The sequence below is a fragment of the Papio anubis genome, chromosome 6, assembly GCF_008728515.1.
Source record: "Papio anubis isolate 15944 chromosome 6, Panubis1.0, whole genome shotgun sequence".
NCBI classification, from domain to species: Eukaryota; Metazoa; Chordata; class Mammalia; order Primates; family Cercopithecidae; genus Papio; species Papio anubis.
In genome coordinates this window covers 20,778,590-20,796,129 of record NC_044981.1, presented here as the reverse complement: position 1 = coordinate 20,796,129, position 17,540 = coordinate 20,778,590, and the positions used below count along the sequence as shown (strand labels likewise).

The 17,540-nt window shown below is 36.5% G+C and overlaps 1 protein-coding gene across 3 annotated transcripts in view; it reads right to left on the bottom strand.

Annotated features, from left to right (window-relative positions):
• Positions 1-17,540, bottom strand: part of CDKAL1 (CDK5 regulatory subunit associated protein 1 like 1) — a 701,952-nt gene that overhangs the window by 448,555 nt on the left and 235,857 nt on the right. For all 3 annotated transcript variants that reach the window (XM_031667632.1, XM_031667633.1, XM_021936624.2), the window contains exon 8: positions 738-858. In XM_031667632.1, coding sequence (XP_031523492.1) covers positions 738-858 — 121 coding nt within the window. The remainder of the gene's footprint in view (positions 1-737; positions 859-17,540) is intronic.

The following is a 17,540-nucleotide window of genomic DNA, read 5'->3' as shown; positions in this document are numbered from 1 at the left end:
TTTCAAATAAAAGGGAAGGAGGATGAAGTAGAAAGGGGCAGAACAGCTTAAATCTGTGGGGAATGAGATGTGGTTGTATGGGTAATTAGCTGCTCCCTGTGATTTAAGAAACAGAGGCCTTCATCTCATCAAATTTTCAGAAAATGTTTCTTTTTCTGATGGACTCATGATTTAAAGAATGCAAAAATTCAATAAATGCTTATGAAACAAATGAGTATACCAACAGGTATAATCGAGGACTTTAAATCAAGGTGTGGAAATTAAAAGAGTACTTAATACTCTGTCATGATGCTTCTTTTAAGTTTAAAGCTCAGAAGAATAACATTTTAAAATATGCATCTCAAATAGTGAATAATCAAAGTGTGGTTAGTATCTTGGGCAACATTTACTATACCTTTACTAAAAAAAACAGTCGAATATGACAAGTGTCTTAATCACTCCACAAAATAAAGTGCTAATTTTTCTCAAAGATTTTAAATAAGGCCATAGCTGGGAAATGAAATCCATGTTTATTACCAAAAATGGAAAGAATATTAAAGTTATAAAACCCTGCTGCAAATATAAGTGCAGTTTTCATACAGGAAACATTTCAGAAAAAACTGCATTTGAGCACATTTTGTAATTTTTCTTTCCCAAGAAAATGTTCGGCTACTTTTCTATGTCACATGTCCAAGAAAAAAAAATTAAATTCATGAAATACACTGAATATTTTATGAGTAAGTTCGAGAGATGCTTACCCAGTATTGATGGAAATGATTTCTATCAATGGATTCTTCCTAATCTTCGGCAAATCCAATCGTGCTCCCCCCAGCCGCCTTCCATTATCCTTTTTCTGACCCAGCAGTCTCACAGAGTGACCTTCAAACCAAGCACATAAATATACATTAGCAAGAGTCACACACTTCACTGTAACTTAATGCTTTCAACAAACGTGTTCATTTAACTTCTTTTTGGGAGCAGGGGAAACAACATAAAGGGGTAAAGCGTGATCATTTAAACTTAAGAAATACTGTCAAAAGGGAAAACAGCGGCCGGGTGCAGTGGCTCACACCTGTAATCCCAGCACTTTGGGAGGCCAAAGTGGGTGGATCACCTGAAGTCAGGAGTTTGAGACCAGCCTGACCAACATGGTGAAACTCCATCTCTACTAAAAATACAAAAATTAGCCGGGTGTGGTGGCGGGTGCCTGTAATCCCAGCTACTTGGGAGGCTGAGGCATGAGAATAGCTTGAGCCCAGGAGGTGGAGTTTGCAGTGAGCCGAGACGGCACCACTGCACTCCAGCCTAGGTTACAGAGTGAGACTCCGTCTCAAAAAAACAAAACAAAAAACAGAAAAACAGCTGTATTCAAGGCCTATTTGCTTTGCTTATATTGGAACAGATGAGAAACAGAATACCCTCAAAATATCATTTCTACAGGTTTATACTCTCTAGCATAGGCCAAATACGTACATGTAGCAGGAAGGGGTGGCTTGGGCACTGGGCCTGCCTGCCACTACATCACAGAAGAAATGAGTAATAATAATAACAATACAAAAGCAATCCCAAGTAACTGCTCAAAGCAAACAACAAATCAAAGAAGTAAATAATCGAAAAGCTGAGATAAAATTGCACTTTAGGGCTGGATTTTTTAAACAAACAAACATTTTATTTTTACACAATGTCACAAAAGGAAATCAGATCACTACTAAGAGCCATTAAAACGTCTGTAATTTTTAAATTTTGATATAATTTCACACTTGTAGAAAAAGTGGAAGAACACAAAATACAAAAAAATCCCATACCCTTCAGATTCAATTATTATTTTACCACATTTATTTGTCATTTGTTCTTTCTATATGGACACATTGTATTTTGGGGTATTTTGGGGGTTTTTTTTTGTTTTTGGGGGGTTTTTTTAGTTTTGTTTTGTTTGTTTTAAGAGACAGGGTCTCGCTATATTGCCTAGGCTGATTTCAAACTCCTGGGCTTAAGCAGTCCTCCTGTCTCAGCCTCCCAAAGTGCTACAATTACAAGCATGAGCCACTGCACCCGGCCTAGACCTATTATTTTTATAACTTTACTGAGGTATATCCTATAGCCTATAAAATTCACACACTATGAGAGTAAGAGTCAATAACTGTCAATACATTTGTAAAGTTTTGGCCAGGCGTGGTGGCTCACACCTGTAATCCTGGCACTCTGTGAGGCCAAGGCAGGCAGACCAGCCCAGCCAACATGGTGAAACCTCATCTCTACTAAAAATACCAAAATTAGCTGGGTGTGGTGACATGCATCTGTAAGCCCAGCTACTCAGGAGTGAGGCAAGAGAATCACTTGAACCTGGGTGACAGAGGTTGCAATGAGCCAAGATCCCGCCACTGCACTCCAGCCTGGGCGACAGAGTGAGACTCCATCTCAAAGAAAAAAGTTTTATAATCATCACAATAACTCAATTTTAGAAATATGATGTAAATGTTCTAAAATTGAGCTTATTAGAGTCTATCTCTATTCCCATACCAAATAGAGGGAATTTTGTTAATCCACTGACCAGCTGATTGACATTTGAATTGTTTCCAATTAACAGCTACCATAAAAATGCTTCTGTGAACATTCACATGCAAGTTTTTATATGGACATATGTTCTATTTCCCTTGGATATATTCCTAGGAGTAGAACTGCTGGATCATGTGGTAAATTTATATTTAACATTTTAAGAAACAACAGCTTATGAAAGCAGTCATACCATTTTATATTCCCACCAGCAATGTATGAGGTTTTGAGTTTCTTCATATCCTTGCTAATACTTAGTACTACAACTTCTTTTGATAACAGCCATTCTAATGGGTGTGTAGTGGTATGTGATTGTGGTTTGAATATGCATTTCCATAGTGAGGAATGATGTTGAGTACCTTTTCATGTGATTATCAGCCAAATGTATTTCTTATTCAGTAGAGTGTTATGATGATCAATTTTATATGTCAACTTGACTGTGCCACAGGGTACCCAGATATTTTGATATTATTCTGAATGTCTCTGTGAGGGTGTTTCTAGATAAGATACCATTTGAATTGGCAGACTAGGTAAAGCAAATTGCCTTCCCAGTGTGGATGAGCCTCATCCAATTAAATAAAGGTCTCAATTAAAAAAAAAAAAAGGCTAAGAGTGAGCTCCTCCTGATTGACTGTATGAGCTAGAACACAGGTCCATTTTGGCCTTTAGACTCACACTGAAATACTGTCTCGTCTTGGGTCTCAAGTGTGCCAGCCTGTGGACTGTAACTTAACACCATTGGCTCTCCTGTTTCTTAGGCCTTTGAACTCAGACAGCAACTACATACACAACAGCTCTCTGAGGTTTCCAGCTTGCTGAATGCAGATCTTGGAACTTCTCAACCTTCACAGTTGCATGTGCCAATTCCTTACACTACATCTCTTTCTATATATACACCCATTGGTCCCAACTAATACAAATGTCTACTCCAGTATTTTGCCAGTATTTTAATTACAGTATTTGTCTTACTGAGTTGTAAGAATTATTTACACATTATGGTTACAAGACCTTTATCAGATATATGATTTATAAATATTTTCTCTCAGTCTGTGGCTTATATTTTCACATTCATGATGGTGTGTCTTGAAAAGTAAATTTTTTTCCATTTAATGAAGTTCAATATATCCAATTTTTTCTTTTATGGCTCATGCTTTTGGTGTCACATCTAAGAACTCTTTCGCTATATTAAGGGCACAGAGATTTATCATGTGTTTTCTTCTACATGTTTTATTGTTTCTGTCTTATATTTATATCTACAATTCACTTTGTTTATTTTTATGTACAGTGAAGGCCTAAACTCTTTTTTTTATATGGATATTCAGTTGTCCTGATGCTATTTCTTTTCCTTCTTCCTCTTCTGTGCTATTGGCACACATATTAACATATATAGTGGTATACAGTAGCACCACTTATCTGTGGCTTTGCTTTCCACGGATTTAGTTACCCACAGTACAGTATAAGAAGATATTTTGAGATAGGGAGAGAGAGACCCCACATTCGCATAACTTTTATTATAGTGTACTGTAATAATTATTCTATTTTCTTACTATTGTTGTCAATCTCTTACTGTGCCTAGTTTGTGAATGAAACTTTATCATAGGTATGGATGTATGTATAGGAAAAAACACGGGATACACAGGGTTTGGTACTTTCCATAGTTTCAGGCATCCACTGGGGATCTTGGAATGTATCTCTCATGGTTAAGGGAAGACTCATGTAAAGCTAAAAATATGGTGCTATAATTATTGTTTGTTACATAATTATGTGTTTTTTTCCGTTTTGTTTTCTATGAGACAGGGTCTCACTCTGTCACCCAGGCCAGAGTGCAGTGGCACGATCATGGCTCACTGCAGCCTCGACTTCCTGGGCTCAAGCGATCCTTCCATCTCAGCCTCCTGAGGAGCTGAGACTACAGGTGTGCACCACGACGTCCATCACTTTTTAAATTGTTTTAATAGAGATGAGGTCTTGCCATGTTGTCCAAGCTGGTCTCAAACTCCTGGTATTAGGTGATACTCCCACCTTGGCCTCCCAAAGTACTAGAATTAAAAGTATGAGTCACAGCACCTGGCCTATTTTTTTTTTAATAATGAAAATGTGAAAAGTATGTTTACTCATATAAATACCATTTCTAGCATGTTTCACTGCTCCTTGGAATCCAAGTTATTATTCAGTGCCTCTTCTTTTCTGCCTGACAAACTTTCAATATTTCTTACAAAGTCCATTCCAGTTTCTGCTGCATGTGCAGAAGAAACAACTTCTGGTTAACTTAAGGTATGTGGAGAGTTTCACAAGCCTCATAGCGCTAGCTCAGCTCCCAGAATTCCCTGCTAAAACCCCGGCTAGTCCGTCTGCCCATTGCTTGCACCAAACAGGTCAGTAACTTCAGTCCAGTAGAGCTGCAGACCTTCCCTACTGCTTGCCATCAAAATCTCCACCGTACCTGACAGTTCTCCAAATCCACTGAGCTGTCTCAGGAGCAGCCAGGAAGCTGCTGGCTTTCATGGCCTGTTTTGCCCTAGTTGCAACCTTGCCCACTGAGCAGGGGAGGGAAAATGGAGCCGCCCCAGCATAAATACCAAGACTTACACTGTTTTTATCCGAAGTTCAGTTTTTTCATGAATAAACACTTCTCAGTTTGTTGAATGCTTTTAGTTGATTTCCAGAGTACTGACATGATTTGCTTTCGACTGCTTGTGCAACTTTAGCATTGCTTTTGAGAAGAAGGTTTGTTGACCTCCTCATGCCATCATGACAGAAGCATATCAAATGCAACTTTTAAGAAGCAATCATTAAAATAACTTCAAATACATAATTAGTACAGCTCTAAGATTCTAAGTACTTACATACATGTTTCATCACCTGTCATTTAAGAAAGCTTTATTGCTTAAATATCTTCGGTACAACTTTTCACAACCAAAAGTAATAAAACCATCAGTCATAGCCTTTTTGCACTACTCACCTTAATAAGAAACATTTAGTACTTTACTCGTTCTGAAAATTTATGCTGCAACATAGAAACAGGCTAAAGTCAAGCAAGCATTTGGCATGTTGGATTCCACAGATTTTTCAAGGTAAGTTAAACTCTCCAATCAAAAGCCCAGTTAATGAAGAGGTGTGCAAGACTGGCATGCTAACATAATAGTTCTCCAAGAGATGCCAAGAGTTCGATAACGACTATGCAAAGCCATGCTATTTTCATACTTGCATGAGACAAATTTCATTATATCCTGCTGAGATTCCAGTAATATGCAGCCTGTACTAATAACATTTGATAAATTATTCATCTTCACTATCTACATGCAAATAAAGGAAAGTATCTCTGCCTGATGATATAATGAGTTATTTTCCAATCCAATGATTCATTAAAGAGCAGCAGACCTAACAATAGTCTGGTTTTTTAAAATTGAAAACTATAGCACACCAAAGACAAAGTAGGAAATAACATAACAGTCACTTGTTATATCTGGCCAAAGATGAAAGGAGGGAATTTCAACCATAAAACAATTCTTTGTTTAAAAATGGAGTAGCAGAACAAAACTTTTATTTGTAATACACCCTTTCATTTAGAAATCCTCTTTCAAACAGAACTGCTGTTTCAAATTAATTCCTTAAATCCATTAACCATATAGTAAATATAAATACTGTGAATCCTTACCTATTTTATGTGCAGTTATCAATACTGTTGCCATCTAAAACAAACTAAAACTTGCCAAAATAAAGAATAAAACTGAAAAAGCAAGTCTTTGGAAAGAAAAGGAGAGAGAACAAGGACTCAGGATCAGAGAAACATGCTGAAAGATTTGAGATGTGAAAGGTAAAAGGCAAATTTTTGGAGCAAATTTGTTCTGAAAATCAGCACGCTATACTTATGAAAGGACCATGAGGCAAAGACCACAATTACACATTCACACATTCCTTCTTTATTTGATCCTTTCTCATTAGCCACTGAGGCCTAGCACTGTGACAGAAAAAGAATGGCTGCTCACTGAGCACTGGTTTATTTTGTGATGACTGTGAATCAGCCTTTTGGCTTGAATGAAGGGGAAGAGAAAAGAAAGAAGGCAAACCAGTATAGAAAAGAAAAAGGGAGTGAGTTTTTACATCGTTTCAATCCCATGTAATAAGAAATTAAAGGGGGAAATATTAATAGGAACAGATGGGGAGATGACGCTCAGTGTGACAAGATCAACTGACAATGACATGAGGCCACTGAGGAGATGGTGATAAATATGTAAAGTGACTAAAAGAGATATGCAACTTTAATAAAAAGATGAGAAAGGAAGACTGGCATATATTTAGAATGAGACATATTATATTTCTGAGATCTTTTATCTTTTCCATTTTAAATGTAAGTTCACATTTCACCTCCTCTAAATAATGGTCAAATATGTCTTGGTGGGTTTATTAACCCTCTTTAATAAACATCTCTCTGAGTTGTTACTTACAAGTGTCAGACACAATTCAATCCTGTTAAAACCAAATTCAATTTTAAGCCCTGAGGTTTTCAGCAGTTATTCATAAATCAGCTACAAAATCTGATTCCATGCTGGTTTTTACGTTTGATCTAATCCATTAAAGAATGTTACTAAACCATTTTACCAACTAAAATTATTATACGTTGTAAAAATTCGAACCAAAAAGCTAGCTTTTGATACAATTCACTGTTGTATACACATTTCTGATTCACAATAGTGAAATATTTATGAGAAGAGAAACCAAGGCATTGTATATTATTTGTACAGTAATTGCTACACTAGTTGAATCAATGTTCAACGCTGTCTATCGATCTTCAAGAACAAAAATGTTTTCTAAATCTCATGGTGCTACCTGCATTGAATGGTGTTAGAACCGAGGGAAAACATCCCACCCATGTATACTAGAAAGCCCGGCCTGTCAGCATATCAGGAAGTCAATCATAATGGTCATTTACAAATAGAAAAGAACCAACTCCCCAAACATAAAGACATATATTAATTGAGTGATATAAACATAACTAGCTACAAAATATACCTATTAACTAAATTATGCTCCTACATACAAACCAATCTTCTCTGTTTGGTTCTCATGTTCTAAAGTGGGTTGTGCATACTAGCTTTAGAATATCATTCATATCACAGAAATACCAATGATCTGGCAACTTGGACGCCTATTGTTTATTTTTTCCCTTTGTTTTTTTCTAAAGGCTCTATAAACAGCCTGACTTCTCGTCAACATTTCACTCACTCCATCTAATTTTAAAGGCCATTCACTGTTTTCTTAATATATGACTACCCACCTCCACTACCACCAGAGAGAACTCATGCCAAGGCTTGTTGGTTTTTTTTTTTTATCTCTTGATGACTGGTCTCACCTCGGACAAATTTGGTTCTATTAAGTACACACAGAAAAGACTTGTCTGAACCCTAGCTCTGGGTTGGCCTGCTGGAAATATTCCTAGTGAAGCAATCCAACACGATGATGGGGACAGACAGCAGAAGGCTGGCAGAACGTTCAAGCAAAAAAGTTTTTTAAAATATGAATAAACAGGCTGGGTGCAGCAGCTCACACCTGTAATCCCAGCATTTTGGGAGGGTGAGGCAGGAGGATCAGGAGGTCAGGAGAACGACACCATCCTGGCTAACAGGGTGAAATCCTGTCTCTACTAAAAATACAAAAAATTAGCCGGGCGTGGTGGCGGGCACCTGTAGTTCCAGCTACTCAGGAGGCTGAGGCAGGAGAATGGTGTGAACCTGGGAGGTGGAGCTTGCAGTGAGCCAAGATCGTGCCACTGCACTCCAGCCCGGGTGACAGAGCGAGACTCCGTTTAAAAAAAAAAAAAAAGAAGAAGTGTATTATATATATAAATTCTCACTTAAATTTGATCACATCAATTTGAATTTTATTTAAGAATATTAGATAAAAGTGCCCAATTTAATCTGTTTTTCTACAAAATGTTCATAGTTACCATTTAAAGTGTCCTTAATAGGCATTTTAACTACTCAATTACAAAGAACAACAAAAGTGTAGTCTAAGTTTTTCTCCACTCCATTCAATATCATTCCTCATATATAGGTACTTCTTAGAAGAAAAAAAGGTAGGTATTCATGTTAAAGTGTGACACTCCTTTGAAACACTTCATCTTAAAAGAAGAAAAGAATATAAAACACAGAAATTGGGTTAAATGGAAGAAGCACCTTTGTCACAAGTCTAGATTGGAAAACTTTACATAAAATGGTAGAATTAACTAAAAAACACAGAATCGTTACAACTCAAGCTCTAATTCTTTGCTACTGAGATTAAATAATTCCCTTTTTCAGCAAGTATGAAGAGTTTGTTAATGAGAGCAATGACACCTAGAAAAAGATATTAAAATGAGAAAAGAATAAGAAGAGATTGTCCTAAAAGATAAAACTAAAAGTATAAATCAGAGTATATGTAAAGAGAGCCCACGGAGATATTGATGTTACGAAGGTGCATTTCCAGAGTTTAACAAAGCATGAAGATTCCAACACCTTACCTGGTGGACTGGGGAGGACGCTAAGGTAAGATCACAGTACACAGTTTAAATCCCTGGAAATCTGAGAATTGTTTAATATCAAAACTCCTGTTTTTAAAAAAGTACCTACTCTATAATCTTAATAATATAAAATTTATTTATGAACAAGAATTATGGAAGAGAACATGGAAAGAACATTATTGGAATGGAATGTTCTTAGGAAATATTTTTATTCCATTTGCATATTATCAATGGTATAATAAATAAGTTACACTAAACAAAGGATACGTATAACAAAGTAATCTGCATAAGCAAAATGTCCTTTTACTCTAATGGAGATACCTTCTGGGGAAATTACAATAAGTATTTAATTTTATGTTTTAATTACTATATCTTTTGCAAGCAGATGTCTTTTATGACAGTGGGAATAGATTTACATGGTGTCAATTCATTTTTTCAGAATCTAAATCAAATGTACATCAAAACAGTTAAAAGTCAAAGCAGTCCCATGTCAATAACTCAACGTTAATATTGACCCTTAGTAGAACTCCTTAGATCATTAGCTGTCTTGCTACAACAGACTCTCCTGAATTCTAAATTTATTAAATGGCTCCAAGTCTTTGATATTTACAGCAATAAAGCTATGAGCACTTCTGTTTCTGTATGTAAAGCATCCACAGCAACAATACAGAACATAATGATTTCTCATGCTCAAACCTGCATTCCCAAGGATACTGTAGCCAGTGATGAAAGCAAAGCAGACCTTACAAAAGCTGCTGGAAAATGAGAACAATAAAATGTACAAGACATAAGGAACTTGTAAGCCACAGTTAACTTTTAAAATTGAAGCTCAGAGTCCTACTGAATTAGACCATTGTATGCATTGCTATAATACCTGAGGCTGCGTAATTTATAAAGAAAAGAGGTTTAATTGGCTCACAGTTCTGCAGGCTGTACCAGAAGCATGGTAACAGCAATCTGCTCAGCTTCTAGTGAGGCCTCAGGAAGCCTCCAATCATGGCAGAAGGCAAAGGGGGTGCCCACCTGTCAGGGAGAGTAGGAACAAGAAAAGATGCGAAGGGGAGAGATAACACACACTTGTAAACAACCACCTCACATGAGAATCCCCTATGGGCCAGTACAGCAACAAGCCATTCGCGAGGGAGCCGCCCCCATGACTCAAACACCTCCCACCAGGCTCCAGTTCCAACAGCAAGGATCACAATTCAAAATGAGATTTAGAAGGGACAAACATCCAAACGATGTTGCACTCACTTTCAATCACAAATGAAAATGTCAAGTCTCCTCCTGCTAATTCAACGCAAGCCACCATAAAGTGTGACAGAAGAGATGGGGAGCAGTAAAGGCCGGGGAATTTTCCTGTCTATGTATTTTAAAAAATGCCTGTCTGACCTTGTTCACCTTCATTTCACTTCCAATCAAGAACTGAATAATCTTATACTGTGGGCAGCATAAAGACAATCTAAATGAGAGGAGGCCCCTGGAGCTCACTTTGCTTTAAATTTACTCTCTTAGCCCTCAACCCCTTGAGATAAGTGTTATCACTGCCTTTCTATAGAAATGGCAAGAGCGAAGTAAGTTTAAAAATGTGGTTAAAACAAAGAGGATGTACATTTTATATTGTAAGTCACTGTATTAATGTACACGCATAACTGAAACAAAAGTTCCATTAATACCATAGATGAGCTTAGAAAACGAAGCAAGTATGAAATATTACTTTTATGAACTTTCATGCATACCTTTTAGGATAAACATGTGTTCATTTCACTTAGGTAACTACCTAGAAGTGAAATTGATGTGTATTTTTAACTTTATAAGAAACTGCCCAACTGTTTTACAAAGTGGTCATATCATTGTACATTCTCACCAACAAGGTATGAGAATTCCAGTTGCTCCATATCCTCTCCAATGTTTAGATAGTTTGTTTGTTTGTTTTTTGTTTTTTTTGAGATGGAGTCTCTCTGTCACCCAGGCTGGAGTGCAGTGGCACAATCTTGGCTCACTACAACCTCCGCCTCCCAGGTTCAAGTGATTCTCTTGCCTCAGTTTATCCTAAAAGGTATGCATGAAAGTTCATAGCAGCTTTATTCATAATAGTTAAAAACTGGCATCAATCCAAATGTCCATGCACAGATAAATGAATAGACAGTATGGTGTATCCACATGATAGGGTACTACTCAGCGATAAAAAGGAATGAACTACTGATGGATGTAATGATGTAGATGACGCTTAAGAACATTATACTGAATGAAAGAAGCTAGACATAAAAGAATAGGTACTGTAATGTTTTATTTAACTGAACCTCTGGGAAAGACAAATCTATGGCCACAGAAAGCAGATTATTGTTTGCTCCAGGGTTGGTGGGATTGGAATGGGGCACTAGGGGACATTTGGCTGTGATGGAGACTTTCTATATTTTGATTGCAGTTGCTGGTTACTTGAGAGTGGAAATTTATCAAAATCCATCAACATTATGTTTAAAATATGTGCATTTTACTCTGTGTAAATTATCCCCAAATAAAGAACTTCTAAAAAAAAAAATACAACATAAAAACCCCCAAAATACACCCCTTACCAAAACAAAACAAAACAATCTTCTCTATCTTAAGTCACTACTTTGACTTCTGCCTTAAAGGGACTTAAGGTGTCGAGGAAGGCAGACTGTTGAACAAATAAGAGGAAGGACGTGTCAGAGGTGATCTGACAGATGTTTCTAAGTACAGAGAGACACCACAACAAGAGAGTGGTCAACTCTCCCAGGGAAAATCAGGAAAGACTTCAGGGAGAGGTCACACTGAAGTCTGGGAGGCAGAGCAAGCAGGATACAAATTATATACATGATTGTATCTATTTCACAGTACCTTTTGCTAGAATTCCTGTTTTTGATTTTTCCACTTCTTAAAACCAATCTAGTTAAAAGCCTATCATTTTAACTGGATTTCACTGAAAAGATTTATTAAGACTTGGCAGGAAGGGGCCCTATGGTGAAAGACCACGCCTTCAAAAATGAAAATGCTCCTAAAAATAATTTATGAAGTAGAAATTATGCGGCCTTGAGATTCTTAGTTCTAGTCAAAAGACTAATCAAACATTGTCTTAAAATTTAATTTTAAAAAACAACACTGTTGGGCATGGACTGTTAAAGACTGAAAGTCATGAACATTAAAATACCTCTGATTACAGCTGCAAAACTTGTGAGAATACAAGATTTAAGGCATATCCTTAAAAAAATCCCAGGGTTTTGTTTTGTTTTGCTTTGCTTTTTCTTTTTTTTTTTTTTTTTTTTTTTTTTGACCTATTTGACAGTAAAAACTCTATATACAAAATATGTTTTATATTAAAACTTTCAAAACTTATTCTTACAACACCCAAGAATTTTCTCTATATAATCTTTTCATTTGCTTTTTATTGGTTGGCTTTTTTATCAGTTGCTTACAGTTAGGGAATATGTTCACTCACTCATATCCCAGTTTAAGCACCTTTACAGCATGGTATGAATAAAACAGTCTACACAGAATTTTCTTTAAAAAAATTAAGCTATCTTTATGAACTCCTTACAAAAGAATGTTTTATGTTGGCACAAAATAAAACAGAAAAGAAAAAGAGTGAGAAAAGATCAAAGAGGAAACAAGACACATGAAGTAACAAAATATATAAGAGAGGATCTAAAGGGAACTGCAGAAAAAGTGAGCAGTGATCTTAAACAACAGGCATCAGAAAAGAAAATAATAGATGGGCCTCACTTTCTCATTTCCGTCTGTTCAATATCAACAGCTTTACAGAATAGAAAGGAGGGTATGTGCAACAAGGGGACTAGGTTTCAAATTATAGTACACTGCTGTCTGGCTGCATAATCAGTAATGCCAGGCTTCCCGTGGAGTAGAAATGAATTAATGTATATGAAAAGGGTAAGCCACAAAGAGCTAGACAGAAGTTAATTACAGTTACTACCATAATTAAACAACTGTACTCCTATCAAAACATACAGTGCTAATGACGTTTCTCAAAAGCAAGATGGCAAGGGAGTTTTCAAAACTTTCAAACACTAAAAGTTAAAGTCAGATCCCATTTCTTTTAAAAGCTCTGGAGGGCTAGGAAATAGGTCACAAATAATTGCATTGATAATGATGATCACACCTGTCATCCCAGCACTTTGGGACAAAGCGGAGGAGATCACATGAGGCGAGGAGTTCGAGACCAACCTGGCCAACGCGGTGAAACTCCTTCTCTACTAAAAATACAAAGATTAGCCAAGTGTAGTGATGCATGTCTATAATCCCAGCTACTTGGGGGGCTGAAGCACAAGAATCACTTGAACCTGGGAGGTGGAGGCTGCAGTAAGCCAAGATCGCACCACTGCACTCCAGCCTGGGCAACAGAGCAAGACTCCGTCTTAAAAAACAAGAAAAAAGGATGACCACAAGTTTGTGAACGACATGTTAAATATACAAATTAAAGTAGACTGAAGGTCACCCCTATGAAATCACTCACTTGCACTGTGATGTACTTTCCTGGGTACGAGTTAGGGGAACAAGGCACGCACAGGTAATGAACCTGGAACTGCACACGGTCCTGGGTAAGTGTAAGCGTGTGTGTTCAGGAACCATGGTAGACAGCCAAAGTTGTTTTTCCACCTCAGGATACCTTTGAATGATAGGATCCTTACCTGTCTAGAACGGTAGCTAACCATGGCAATGAATCTAGGTGAGTGGCTGCAGGGCCGACTCCCCAGCTCCCAGTTTCCCCATAATCTGGGTTAACCAGTCTGCCATCTCCCCTCTCAGGTCATGGGTCCTCTCAGCCACCATCCCTCTCCCAGGAAACATTCTTGAGAATCACTGCCGTAGGTAATGTTACCTATATTAAATCCCCTCAAATCACTTTTCCCTCAGCAAACCAAGTTACCAAGAGTAAAACTACCTCTCTCGAAGTCCTGAAAATAAACATGCTCCTGGGTAGCTGCTTCAAAGAGGCACAATGTTTTTGAGCAACACTGGGAAGCACACTCCCTATCACTGCCCAGAACTCCATCACAACTGAATGGAGTAAGGGCAAAAGGGTTCAAGAACTGGGCTTTCCTCAAGACCCTCTTCACTAGAAAATATAGAGGTATATCAAACAAAAATACATGGTACCTCTGCCACAAACGTCTTCAATTTCATTTTGTGAGAAGGGCGGCACAGGGAAAGAAAAAGTAAAATCTGGCATATAGAAATCAGGGTGTGACCATGGAATACTATACAGCCATAAAAAAGGATGAGTTTGTGTCCTTTGTAGGGACATGGATGCAGCTGGAAACCATCATTCTCAGCAAACTATCGCAAGAACAGAAAACCAAACACCGCATGTTCTCACTCATAGGTGGGAACTGAACAATGAGATCACCTGGACTCGGGAAGGGGAACATCACACACCGGGGCCTATCATGGGGAGGGGAGAGGGGGAGGGATTGCATTGGGAGTTATACCTGATGTAAATGACGAGTTGATGGGTGCTGCCGAATTGATGGGTGCAGCACACCAACATGGCACAAGTATACATATGTAACAAACCTGCACGTTATGCACATGTACCCTAGAACTTAAAGTATAATTTAAAAAAAAAAAAGAAATCAGGGTGTGAGATAAGATAAAGGCTAGTCACATTCTAATAACTTCTGCTAGAGATCACTATCTAAAATGCCAAAATCTATTCTAATGACAGACTCTGAAACTCGATTTTAAATTACAGACACATGCACTTCAAGAATTTCAGAGTAAAAGTGACCTTCCACATGATACAATTTGCAACTCAGGAAACTGAGAACCAATGAGGTCGTATGGGCTGTTAAAGATGGCATTGTTAGTAGTACAAACAAGCATTTGCACACAGCTCTTCATAGTCTCAATCAAGGACTCTCACCTATCACAGCAGCACCCAACAGCACCCAACACATCAGCTGACTTTTCAGCGCAGCTTCAAGAAACGGTGCACTTTAATTTTCAGACATACAATAAAGATTTAATGTTAGAAAGCATGCTTTATAAGGACATTTTAATTACTATTTCTTTATTACTCAATACAATGCATACTTTGTTATAAAATGGTAGTACTGAGATAAACTTCTTTAATATATCCAGATATCCAGAGGATATCCAGAGTTGATATCCTAATTGAAGATTCTCCAAGTGAGCTTTCTCTCCCTCAAATTAATAAGCGAAATTGGTATTTAGTCTCTCGGTAGCCAAAGTAATTGCTACATACCTGCTGTATACTTTGTAATGTGTTACAGAATGAACTTCTAAAAGAAAAAATGTACAAATCACCAAATATTGGAAATAAATGTTCAAATCGATAAAACATTCTTGTAATAATTCCTGTACCCATTATTATCAATATTAGGTTTTCTAAGAAAAGATCCATAACATCACTAAAGTTTATCCTACACCTAATTAATTATTCCAATTATCAAATACAATTTTTCAAGAAAAAGAGAAAGTCAGATTTAAATTTCTTCTCTAACTACATCTGAGCCATCAGATTACTTTGTGGTGCCAGTTTTCACTTGACTGTGACATAACAAATTATTTCCCTAACAATAAAATCTTTTTTTTAAAAAAAAATTGAAGATGATAATTTCTATGTCCTATCAAAGCTTTAGATACTGCATTTCTAACATGACCTGGTTTCTACTTTATATTTCTATTTTGAGGGAAATCAGCTATAAAGTACTAAAGAATTACCAATCCAATACAATTTACAATTTACAATTGCTGAGAATAATCAAAGCAAAACAGAAAATACCACAATTAACCTACAACTTTACCCTACATTTGAAAAATGCAATGAAGTTGCTAGTATTTATTTTTTTTCTCTAACTTTACAGTCTCATCTATTCTCACTATATTTTACCAACCAAAAATAGTGCATTCTCTAATGAAGAATAAAATCTCTCGAAATAAAGCACGAAATAAAGCACGTGATACGTATGCAATGTATAAAAGCAGTATAGCAACTGTCAATTATCTTAAAAGTTAGTTATAATAAAGGAAGAATATATGATGAAAAAACGTTATTTTCATCTTTTCTTTTAAAGTATATTAAAACTCTTAAAATATAAACATTAAGTGAACATTTTGTATGGAAGCCTCAAAATATGATTAATTGATCTACTTGGTATATATATTTTTTTAACTAAATGACTCCTACTGTAGTAAATAGGTATAATGCAAATTCTTTCTGGGATTGATGCTTTATATTATTTATTTGTTAAGAAAAATTAATATGGTTGAGAAACAAGAACTCTGGGAATCAGAAATTGCCATATCTGAAAATATTATGTACCAGAAATAAAAATGATTAAAATACAGATATAAAAGCAAGGATGTTCAACCATATATTTGCTCATGCTAACAGTTTCACAAAAGTCTAAATGATAATACATTTTTAGGGATTGAACAATACTTGTAGTCTCACCTTCATGAAATCTGCCAAAACACTACCAGGATTCACAAGAGTTAATGTGTAAGTGTAATTTAAGAGTAAGCAAGTCCTCATTAATAGTTAAACACGGAAAGATGGGGATACTATACTGGACAGGTCAGTGGGACTACTAGCGGAATGGTCGGGTCATGGGAAGCCTGAGAGGTTCAAGCCTAAAGTAATTTCCTTTCCTTGCTTACGGCAATCAAATTTAGTAAACTACTATAAGAGTGTACTATGTGAAAACTACAATATGATTAGCAACCTGAACTATTCAACACTATGCACCAGCTCACCCCACCAAAACCCCAGAATTCAGAAATCAAAAGTTAGAGAAATACGCAAGTCCTCATATCAATAAACTCCATTAATGATGAAAGGTGGTTTCAAATAATAATTTAAAAAATGCATCTTTGAGCAGAAAAGGAAATATAAGCGATAAATACACTAAAGCTGTATAATTAAATTTAAGATGAACAAAAAGCATATAAGACCATTCTGAAGCCACCATAAAACAGCAGAATGCACTTGGGGGATTCATTTAGGCATTCATTTGTGTTCTAACAGCCTTAATGACTAAAAATATTTGATAAATGTAAAGATACCATCTTCATTTAAAAAAAGCCAGTGAACTTGAGCATTTCCAATGTTTAAAGAATACTTTTTCTAGAGCATCTATTACATATTTTGTAGTAGATAAACACTGCTGCTGCTTAGTATGTGTGTAGCTAAAAAGAGGACTGATGATTTGGCCAATACAGTTAAAGAGTTACAGAAATACAGACAAGACAACACATGCTGGTTTCTCTTACAAAGTCCTTTCTGTTATTATTCCAAACCAAGGTATAGAATGAAGTAATGTAAAAAATCAACTAAAAGTCTTATCATAGAATGTTTTTGTCTGGGGCCATAAAGAAATTAGCCTACTCTTATTTTTAAGAAAATATTATGGTTCGAAAAATGCTAAGAGACAGAATGAATAACAAGGAGTTCATCCTAGAAATAATGTATGTAGACGTACAGAATACAAATGAGTAAAGCTAGAAT